The 11,946-nt window shown below is 39.2% G+C and overlaps 1 protein-coding gene across 1 annotated transcript; it reads left to right on the top strand.

The window, feature by feature from the left end:
* Positions 1-200: 200 nt before the first annotated feature.
* LOC130461790 (uncharacterized) lies at positions 201-1,537 on the top strand. The gene is made up of 4 exons (XM_056830003.1): positions 201-613; positions 718-802; positions 920-1,070; positions 1,152-1,537. Exons 1-4 carry the CDS (start codon positions 201-203, stop codon positions 1,535-1,537), a joined length of 1,035 nt encoding a protein of 344 aa, XP_056685981.1.
* Positions 1,538-11,946: the final 10,409 nt, after the last annotated feature.

Genomic DNA, 11,946 nt, shown 5'->3' with positions numbered 1-11,946 from the left:
CCATTGCTTGCTGCTCTGTAATCTATAAATGCATCTCAAAGCTTCTGTGTGGGAAGCTAAACTCAGTCTTGCCTGATATTGTTTCTCATAACCAAAGTGCCTTCATTTCAGGAAGATCAATTCTACATAATGAGTTGGTGTGTCAAGATATTGTGAAAATGTATAGAAACAGTTAGAAAATTCCTAGTTGCTTGATGAATATGGACTTGAGAAAAGCCTATGACACTGTAGAGTGGGGTTTTATTGAGGAAATTCTGAGTGATTTGGGGTTTCCATCTCATTTCACTCACCTGGTGATGACTTGTCTCACCACCACTCAATATTCCATTCTAATTAATGGAGTTCCGACCCCTCTGCTGCACCCTAAGAGAGGATTGAGGCAGGGTGATCCTCTCTCCCCTTTCCTCTTCACTTTGTCCATGAAATATTTCTCCAGAGCTATTAATACAGTTGCTTCCCACCCCCCTTTTAGATTCCACCCTAGGTGCAAGCTGCTCCACCTTAACCACTTGTGCTTTGCAGATTACTTGCTGATGTTTTGCAAAGGTGATCCTAAGGTGGTTCAGCTGATGTTTGAAGGGTTTGCTACCTTTTCTAGTTCCACTGGTCTACAGTGAACCCCTCCAAGTCCACCATTTACTAATGTGGTTTGAATGATGCAATGAAGTCCACTATCAGTGCTTTATCTTGATTCCCTACTGGTTCCCTTCCTTTTAGGTATCTAGGGGTTCCAATTAGTCCTTGGAAACTAAAAGGGAGTGAATGTGACATTATGATAGATAAAATGGTGGCAAGGATAAAAGTTTGAAGTTCAAGGAATCTTTCTTTTTCCGGCAGAGTGCAATTGGTGAACTCAGTTCTCATGAGTATTTTTGTCTATTCAGATAAAATCTTTGTTTTTCCTAAATTTATCCTGAAGAAGATTAATGCTATTTGTAGAAGTTTTATGTGGTTTGGGAATTTTGATGATAGCAGGCCTGGCTCTGTGGCACGGGACAAAGTTTGTAACCCCAAAGCTTGTGGTACGATGGGCTTCAGAAAGATAGTTCTATGGAATCAAGCTGCCACTGGTAAGCAAGCATGACCTATTGCTCAGAAGCAGGACAATCTTTGGGTTAAGTGGATCCATGCCCTATATGTGAAAAATGAAGACTGGTCTCAGTTCATTGCTTCCAATTATGCAAGTTGGGTTGTTAGTCTAGTCTGTATGGTGAAGAAAAAATGTTCTGGAAAGCTGCAGTCTTCTGAATGGCTGAATAAAAGCAGGTACTCTATCAAGGAGATGTACTCTGACCTCAGTGACTCTCAACCTAAAGTACATTGGCACAATCAGGTGTGGAACAGGATTTCAGTGCCTAAACACGGATTTATCTTGTGGCTCTATATGCTGAATAGACTGAACACAAAAGCTCGACTCTTTAGAGTGGGAGTCTGTATGGATAATTTATGTGCAATCTGTGGTGCAAATGAGGAAACTATCCTGCACTTATTCTACAAGTGTAAATTCAGTACTAATTGTAAGACTAGTATCATCTAATGGTTAAACATCAATCATAGAGGAGATATATTCCCTTATTGCTCTTCTTAAGTGGATCAAGATATGCTGCAAGGGGGAGTTTAAGAGAAAGTTCAGCTACACTGCTTTAGCTGCTCTCATTTATCATGTTTGGAAGGCCAGGAATAGTGCAGTTTGGGATCAACATGTCCCCTCTGTAGACCATATTATGACTCAGGTTAAACAGGAAGTCAGATTTAGAATTAAAAACATCATTAGTGATATAATCAAGTCCCATGATAGGAACTGGTTCTTTTCTTTGTAAGTTCCATGTTGCTTTGTTTGTTCCAGACTGTGTGTAGTCTGTCTAGTTTGCGTTGGTGTGTGTTGGTTGCTTGTTGGCTTCCTTCCCCCTTAGCCTGGTTGTAATCTTGTTGTGTGGTCTTAATATATAATCCCTTACTTGCTTACCAAAAAAATAATAATATTAATAATCATAATATTACATATTTTATTCATTGAAAATTAAACACGACCTTATAGGATAATATTGAACTTATAAGACATTACATGACCTTATGTAACTTATATGACCTTGTTGGAACTTATCTGAACTTAAAGTTCCTTAAACTTATTTCAATAAGGTCCTATAAATTGAATAGAACATCCCTTACTTAGAAATAAAAAAGCTACCCATTATTGCACCCAAAAAATAAATAAAAAGGAGGGTAAATTTTCCAAAAAAAATAACTTTATATTTTTAATTTGCAAGAAACAACATTTTATAATTTTTCTGGCAACTTCATGCATTAAATTATTTTTAATTTTTTAGAAACAACCTTAGTCCATTACTTTCCGGTGTTGACCAAGCCTTTTCCGCCTTTGAATGGGGCGTGTCTCTCATGTGCATCTTTTTTTCTTAAAAATTTTACCTAAATGGACCTTTTTTATATGTTTGATTTTCCAAGAAACAACCTTCTACAATTTCTATTGGCAACTTCACACCTTAAAAAATAAATTCTTTGCTAGAAACAACCTTAGTAACCTTTTATTGTGCCGATTTAAAAAAAAAAATCATGCTAGCATCATTTTATAACTTTCATTGAGGCAATAAAAAAAAAACTTACTGCGAAGGTCTTCTACTACTTGTTAGGAATTCCAACATGCCATAGATTAAGGAATGCATGAGTCTGGTATCTTTCTCAACAATTAATATGAGAGTTTCAATGATACGCCGAGAATGCTAGGGGAAACCAATCCTTTAGTTAAAATATTATATTAGAAGGCCGGTATGTTATAAGAAGTAAAACAATTAAGTCACTTCCTTTGTTGCTTTTGTGTGAATCTTGAAATGATATTCTAACAAAATAAAAATAAATTCTCCATATGATAAAAAGTTACAAAGGTTGTTTCTCACAAACAATTTTTTTTAATACCAAGTATCTTGTAAACATTAAGAAAATACTTTTAATCTGCTACTGTCCTTTTGTGCATGCTATTGATAAGTTACATAGACTTGTTCATAATGTTCTTTTTATTAAAAAGTATGATATATTGGAAACGAAGAAGATAGTAACCATTTACCATAAGACCAGTGACCAACTAATGGTTCTTTTCGTATTTAAAAAAGGAAGGAGAGTCCAAACTAAGACTAAGAGGAATTCTTGTAAAATTGATGATTCGAATTCCTAATGGTTTTACCAAAATGCCTCTAGTCATGGAAAGACGTAATTACTCACACACTGTATGTGCTATCAAAGATGGATCCACTCAAATTCCTCTTCGACAAGCCAACCTCAATGGAACTATTTTAAGATGGATGTTTTTCCTTTTTGTGCATGCTATTCATAAGTTACACACACTTATTCATAATTTTTTATTTAATTATATATATATATATATATATATATATATATATATATATATATATATATATATATATATATATATATATATATATATATATATATATATATATATATATATATATATGTATGGTGAGAAGCGTGAGAAACGATCTCAACCAACCGATCAATTAACTAGATCATACTTCTCAACCGTTGGATCTGTGAATCAGATAGTTGAAGGAAATAATGCCCTAGGTCCAAGTATGCGTTCAATGCTACGTCTAATAAATGCGGTTCAATATTAATTAACAAGTTAATGAATTCAGTGAGATCAAGTGAACTAAATGTCTAGCTAGAGGCCGCTTCAGTTCAAGTGGAATTAATAATATTAATCCACAACTTACTCTTGACTGAACCCGTAGGGTCACACAAGTAGTTCTCCATGAACATGTATTTTGGAAGAAACTGACACTGTGAGAGATATAAAGAACGTGATTCACATTAACCTAATGCATTGGATTAAATAGGAAAACCAATATGACATTTACTAAATAACTACCCTTGGTATCCTATTTAAAATAATTAATTAATTAATACCGAAATATTAATTAATTAATAACCGCAAAAATAATTAACGTTAAGTATATCATTAAATGGACCGTGCGTGTGCCACGTGTAGGGGAATACAGTTAAACTTAATAACATGTGCGGAACAATCCCCAAAGCCAGGAAACATGTATAAAGCACAGATTAAGCAAACTTACATTCGAAGCGTGTTTTCCACAATAATCCGTCAACGAACACGAACAAAGAACTCCACTTGTCGTTCCTCTACTTGGTTCACCGACACGATCAGATCCGTCTTGATTATCGTAGCTTAGACAATTGATCAAGAGATTTTCTTTTGGGATGAACACACTATGGAGGCACAGAGAGAATTAGGGTTCTCTGTTTTCTCCTAGGGTTGTGTGTAATCTGAATTGTGATTGTACTAAGTTGGAAATTAGGTTGTAAGGTTATTTACATAACCTTACTAACCGACCAAGCCAAGAGGCAAGGCCGGCTAGCAAGCCCGCAAGCCAAAACACACGGAGACGCACAGCCAGTGGGCCGTGGGCCGCGCTGTTGTTGTGTCGTGGTCTCGGCCCGCATGCACGCGCACAGCTCCGCGCCACAAGGGCCTCGCTGCTGCTGCGTTGCTTTGCTTGCTCGCCTACGCGCGCGCCCATGGGCCTCGAGTGCTTCGTGCACTCGGCTCGTGGGCCGCTCCTTGTATTCGCGATTAAATATATTTCCGATTTATTTATTTATCGTTTCGTATACGACGAATCACCGTCGTACGATACGATTTATTCGTTTCGCCTAGCTTACGAATATTCGCGATACGATATACGATTCCGATGCAAGGTTGTATCTTATAATACATTTCCAACTTAAATCCCGAAAAGCTATTAAATGAATTTCCGATTCATTTAATCCGGTGATCTGTTACGTGTCATTGGTGTGACCTTGTAGGTTCAGTCAAGAGTAAGTTGTGAGTTCAATATCCATTAGAACTCACTGATCGGAAGCATTGCTCCAGCTAGCTGTTCCGATCACTTGATCTCACTGAATTAATTGTTCGCAATTAATCTGAACCTTGGTATTAGACTTAATGCACCTTGGGTGAAGGACATATTTCCTTCAATCTCCCACTTGTCATTAAGACAAGTGTGCATCCACATTCCTTTGTCGCTTAGTGTTACTTACTGAACATAAGGTAAGATCCAAGCCATCCTTATTAGGTCCAGAAGTGTTTCTCGGATTACAGAGTTGAATTGTCAAACTTTTGCAGAAGGTTAAGCCTAACCATTCTAAGGACGGCCATGCATTTTACAGTATCTAACTCTCCGAGAGGCCTTGTTACACAACAACACCATATCCTATCAAAGATAGGAGGACAATCCATTCTTGCAATCTATGAACACTCACTTTGATTCATAGTACGCCCAATAACTGCTTTTATAGCCTCCTTTTACGGTGCGACGTTTAGCTAGTATCAAAGCGAACTAATTCTCAAACGAGCAGACATAATCGCTCATGTTCTGAGGAACGGTTTCTAATCATCATTAATGAGAACTACCTATGACATGACTTTAATCTCTTAAAGCGTTCTCATGGTCAATCCGATACAAGATCCAATAAGTATCTATGCAAAAGATTCTGACATCCAGTCACTCTAGTTCAAGAAACAGAACTAAGTAATCTACTTGCAATCTAATCTTCATTAGTCATTGGTCGTCCACCTTTCAATGACCTGGATTAGGGATCCTTTGTGACTTCAATATTCAAGTTCACTTATGGGTGTTTCTTTGTCAAAGAATCCATCTTGACATCCCATTTGAATGATTTGAATCACATGGACTTATCATTTAATTCTAAACCACAATTAAATGAATATGAAATAAATAAATTTCATAAATATGAAATGGTTAAACCAATTGTTTTAAACATAGATCTAACAGATGTTCTAAAACAATACTTAGAAAATCAAAGCCATTCTCCAACATGCTTGATTCCCATGGTTGCTACATGTGCGTTGTGTTTCACTTTTGGCAACGGTTTAGTCAATGGATCCGCGACGTTGTCGTCAGTTCCAACCTTGCAAATCTCGATTTCCTTTCTTTCAACGATCTCTCGAAGTATATCAAATCGCCGCAATACGTGCTTGGACTTCTGGTGGCTCCTAGGCTCCTTTGCCTGGGCAATGGCTCTGCTATTGTCGCAATACAAAGCCACTGGTCCTTTAATGGAGGGGACAACACCAAGTTCTTCGATGAACTTCCGAATCCAAACAGCTTCCTTTGCTGCTTTTGAGGCAGCAATGTACTCCGCTTCAGTTGTAGAATCCGCAATAGTGCTTTGCTTAGCTCTTTTCCAGCTTACTGCTCCGCCGTTGAGGCAGAACACAAACCCAAACTGTGATTTGAAATAATCTCTGTCGGTTTGAAAGATTGCGTCCGTATAGCCCTTAACAATCTGTTGGAAATTCTCATTGGGGAACACAAAGGGAAAAGAGTGAGTGAAAATAAAAGTCCCACATGGAAAAACTCTTCATATTCTCCTTGTTTATTAATTGGGGAATGAGTGTAACTCTTGTTTAAGAAAGCGTGAGAGTGGTATGGGTGGACACATCACACACGCGCGCGCGCGCCGGGCCGGGCTCGGGCCTCGGGCCGTGGGCCATGGGCCATGGGCCATGGGCCATGGGCCATGGGCCATGGGCCATGGGCCATGGGCCTTGGGCCTTGGTACTTGGTACTTGGTACTTGGTACTTGGTACTTGGTACTTGGTACTTGGTACTTGGCTCTTGGGCTCTTGGGCTCTTGGGAATGCGGTTCGCGGGCGTGGGGTGGGTTTTGTGGGTCAATCCTATTCTTTTTGGTAACTGGACCGTTTTGGTTAAGTCATTGTTACGGAAATCTGTATTGATTACGTAACCGTTGGATTAATTACCATTAATTACGTCCGTTACTACATTCAATGTTTCTGACCGTTTTTGGCTGTTGCAATATTCATTCCCTCAGCCGTTTTTGTCTGTTGAGTTACTCTCCTTCTGATTACTTAACTCAGAGTTTCAGTTTCCTTCAAATACAGAAAAAAATCATTCACACAAATACGAAAACACATTCTTTCTCTCACACAAAATTGCTCTCGGTTTTGGGCATATGTTCTGACTCCATCCGGCTTTGTGAGTTCACACAACGTCGGAGTTGCGCTAATCCTGGAGGGCGATCGTATTCTGTTCTACTGCACCGGGAGGTAGCGCGGAATCGTCTTTTAGGACAGTGGGTGTCCAGGACGCAACAATTGTTATTCGTTCAGTTCATCGAATCAGATAAGTTTGTTTTAATTTTGGTTTTATCGCAACAGTCTAAAAGACGATTATTATGGCTTTGACTTCGAAATTCATGATTCCTGATATGTCTAAGTTAGAACCTCTTGATGGCAAGAATTATAAACGTTGGGCTGTTAGGATGCGATTCTATTTAGAACAAATTGAGATTGCTTATGTGCTTGATGATGTTGTCGAACCTGATGATGAAACTGAATTGCATGCTTTTGAGTTGAAATTTGCTAAAGATAATAGGACATGTAAGGGCATGTTGCTGCATCATATGTCGAATGCATTGCTTGATATCTATATGGGGTTTGGTCATGCTAGGGATATTTGGGATGCATTAGAAAAGAAGTATGGAACTGATGATGCTGGCACTAAGCGTTATTGTGTCAGTAAGTGGTTAGGTTTTCAAGTTCAAGATGAGAAACCAATTATTGATCAGATTCATGCTTATGAAAATATTTGCATTGCTATGGCTGCCGAGGGTTTGGGTATTGTTAGGTTATGATACATATGATATTACATAAATCAAGCGGAAACAACCATTAACCCAGGAATACATATTATTTAACATAATCATATAGCATAATTTAGATGCATACTCTTTGTTGCGTGCCCTCCCTAGCTGCGCCCGAACCGAGCAAGAACAAGTCTTTAGGACTCCAAGTGTCGTCCCTCCGTAGATAGTCCACAGCACGTCCGGATCCGCCTTAAGATTGACCAACTAGAATCGCCCTTAAGGTACTAGAATTTTCGGCACTTTTGAGCAAGATGTGTGACTGAATTTTTCTCTCAAAAACTCACTTTGAATACTTTAAAAATCGTTATAAATTGTGAACCCAGGCCACATATTTATAGGGGTATGGAAAGAGAATTGGAATCCTATTAGGATACGAATTAATTAAACTTAGAATCCTACAAGAACTCTAATTAATTAATTTATCAAATAGAATTAGGAATTTAATCATTAACCGAACTCTGCACATTTTAGGAATCGTGCATGAACACAAACTCACACACACACACACGACAGCCACGATGGGCCGCCCATGCGCGTGCGTGCGAGCAGCAGCCCACGCAGCGAGGCCCACGCAACCGCGGCCTTGGCGCGCGCTGGGCCTGCCTTGCGGTAGGCCTGGGCGTTGCCTTGGCTGGGCTTGTGGCGCGCGTTTGGCTTGCTGGGCGATGGCCTGGCTTCGAGCTGGGCCCTCGTCCGGCAGCCTCGTCCGATGCTTGTTCGTACGATACGCTTCCGATTAAATTTCCGATTCCGGAATTCATTTCCGATACGAACAATATTTAACATTTCCGATTCCGGAATTAATTTCCGTTTCGAACAAATATTTAATATTTCCGTTTCCGGAATTATTTTCCGATTCCGATAATATTTCCGATTCTGACAATATTTCCGTTTCCGGCAATATTTATGATTCTGGCAATATTTCCATTTCCGATAATATTTTCCGATACGTACCATGTTTCCGTTTCCGGCAACATCTACGACTTGGATAATATTTATATTTCCGATACGATCCATATTTCCGTTTCCGGCAATATCATCGTTTCCGGAGTATTCATTTCTTGCCTGTGACGATCTCAGCTCCCACTGAAACCAAGATCCGTCGATTCCGAATATCCATAGATGGAGTATTTAATGCCATTAAATACTTGATCCGTTTACGTACTATTTGTGTGACCCTACGGGTTCAGTCAAGAGTAAGCTGTGGATTAATATCATTAATTCCACTTGAACTGAAGCGGCCTCTAGATAGGCATTCAGCTCACTTGATCTCACTGAATTATTAACTTGTTAATTAATACTGAACCGCATTTATTAGACTTATCATAGAATGCATACTTGGACCAAGGGCATTATTTCCTTCAGTCTCCCACTTGTCCTTAGGGACAAGTGTGCATTTCCTAATTCCTTTGTCGCTCGATGCTTGCTCTTGAACATAAGGGAAGAGTTGTCATCCTTATTATGTCCAGAGGTGTTCCTCGGTTTCAGAGTTCAACTGATCAAATAAACAGATAATCATAGCCTATGATTCATCCGAGCACGGCCATGCATTTCACAGTTTCTAGCTCTCCGAGTGGCCTTGTACAACTTTTAAGCATCTCATCCCGATTTATGGGAGGACAATCCCAATCTTGCGATCTTGAGATTAGACTTCGTTTGATAGGTGATTACCTGAGCGTTGCCTTTATAGCCTCCTTTTACGGTGCGACGGTTGGTCAACGTCAAAGCAACCAGTTCTCAAACAAGTAATCTCAAATCACTCAGGTATTGAGGATTTAGTGTCTAATAATTTAATGAAATTTACTTATGACAGATTTTCATCTCTTACAGTAAAGTTTCATAGGTCTTGTCCGATACTAGTCTTCCCAAAGTAAGTATCTATGCAAATGATTATGACATTGCCATGTCCACATAGTTCAAGAAACAGAACTACTAGTCATCTTGCATTCTAATCGTCTAACGTTTTCTATGCGTCCAATTTTATAGAAAACTCCGACTAGGGACCATTTTCAACCTTTGACATTCAAGTTCACTTGATAGACATTTCTTAGTCACAGGACTGGTCCTGACAGTCTATCTTGAATATATCGTCAAATTGAAGGGACTCATCATTTAATAAACCACAAATTAAATGGAAAAATGAATTCTTTTCATTTATTGTGAATGATTAACCAATAATGTTTTACAAAGATTTAAACTCTAAAACTTTAAAACATTAAATAGAGACATCAAAGCCATTCTCCAATATGCTTGATTCCCATAGCTGCAGTGTGCGAGTTGTGCTTCGCTTGCGGCAGAGGCTTAGTTAATGGATCTGATATGTTGTCATCAGTTCCAATCTTGCTTATCTCGACTTCTTTTCTTTCAACGAACTCTCGTAGAAGGTGAAATCTACGAAGTACATGCTTGACTCTCTGGTGGTGTCTAGGCTCTTTTGCCTGTGCAATAGCTCCGTTATTGTCACAATACAGGGCTATTGGTCCTTTAATGGAGGGGACTACACCAAGTTCACTTATGAACTTCCTTAGCCATATAGCTTCCTTTGCTGCTTCATGTGCAGCAATGTACTCCGCTTCAGTTGTAGAATCCGCAATGGTGCTTTGCTTAGCACTTTTCCAGCTTACTGCTCCTCCGTTGAGGCAGAAGACAAACCCAGACTGTGATCTGAAATCATCTTTGTCGGTTTGGAAACTTGCGTCCGTATAGCCTTTAACAATTAATTCATCATCTCCACCATAGACCAGGAAGTCATCTTTGTGCCTTTTTAGGTACTTCATAATGTTCTTGGCAGCAGTCCAATGCGCCTCTCCTGGGTCTGACTGGTATCAGCTCGTAGCACTGAGTGCGTACGCAACATCCGGGCGTGTACATATCATAGCATACATTATTGAACCAATCAATGATGTATATGGAATCCCATTCATTCGTCTACGCTCATCAAGTGTTTTTGGGCACTGAGTCTTGCTTAGAGTCATTCCATGAGACATGGGTAGGTAGCCTCGCTTGGAGTCCGCCATCTTGAACCTATCAAGCACCTTATTGATATAAGTGCTTTGACTAAGTCCAATCATCCTTTTAGATCTATCTCTGTAAATCTTGATGCCCAATATGTACTGTGCTTCTCCTAGATCCTTCATCGAAAAACATTTTCCAAGCCAAATCTTGACAGAGTTCAACATAGGAATGTCATTTCCGATAAGTAATATGTCGTTGACATATAATACTAGGAAAGCAATTTTGCTCCCACTGACCTTCTTGTATACACAAGATTCGTCTGCGTTCTTGACGAAACCAAAGTCACTGACTGCTTCATCAAAACGTATATTCCAGCTCCTGGATGCCTGCTTCAATCCGTAGATTGATTTCTTTAGCTTGCATACCTTTTTAGCATTCTTTGGATCCTCAAAACCTTCAGGCTGTGTCATAAACACAGTTTCTGTTAAAACGCCGTTTAAGAAAGCAGTTTTGACATCCATCTGCCATATTTCGTAATCGTAATATGCAGCGATTGCTAACATTATCCGAATAGACTTCAGCATTGCAACTGGTGAAAAAGTTTCATCGTAATCCACACCGTGGACTTGCCTGTAACCTTTTGCAACCAATCTAGCTTTGAAAACTTCAAGTTTCCCATCCTTGTCCTTTTTCAGTTTGAAAACCCATTTGCTTCCAATGGCTTGGTAGCCATCTGGCAAATCGACCAAATCCCATACTTGGTTTTCAGACATGGAGTCCAATTCAGATTGCATGGCTTCTTGCCATTGCTTGGAGCTAGGGCTCGTCATAGCTTGTTTGTAAGTCGCAGGTTCATCACTTTCAAGTAATAGAACGTCAATGCTCTCATTCGTCAAAATACCTAAGTACCTTTCCGGTTGAGATCTATATCTTTGCGATCTACGCGGGGTAACATTTCTAGATTGACCATGATTCTCACCAGATTCTTCTAAAGATCTCTGAGTTTCATCCTGAATGTCATCTTGAGCATTCTCTAGAGTTTGTTGTTCGACTCGAATTTCTTCGAGGTCTACTTTTCTCCCACTTGTCATTTTGGAAATGTGATCTTTCTCCAAAAAGACACCATCTCGAGCAACAAACACCTTGTTCTCAGATGTATTGTAGAAGTAATACCCCTTTGTTTCCTTTGGATAGCCCACAAGGATACATTTGTCAGATTTTGGATGAAGTTTGTCTGAAATTAATCGT

This window comes from Spinacia oleracea, chromosome 5 (assembly GCF_020520425.1).
Source record: "Spinacia oleracea cultivar Varoflay chromosome 5, BTI_SOV_V1, whole genome shotgun sequence".
In the NCBI taxonomy this organism is placed as follows: domain Eukaryota; kingdom Viridiplantae; phylum Streptophyta; class Magnoliopsida; order Caryophyllales; family Amaranthaceae; genus Spinacia; species Spinacia oleracea.
This window is presented reverse-complemented; position numbering and strand designations above follow the sequence as displayed.

Excerpts from the sequence above, each read along its gene's own strand:
- LOC130461790 (XM_056830003.1), top strand. The coding sequence starts at position 201 with ATGGACTTGAGAAAAGCCTATGACACTGTAGAGTGGGGTTTTATTGAG. Across the intron at positions 614-717 it reads TCTAGTTCCACTGGTCTACA|GTATCTAGGGGTTCCAATTA; the intron begins GTGAACCCCTCC and ends CCTTCCTTTTAG. Across the intron at positions 803-919 it reads AAATGGTGGCAAGGATAAAA|AAGATTAATGCTATTTGTAG; the intron begins GTTTGAAGTTCA and ends TTTATCCTGAAG.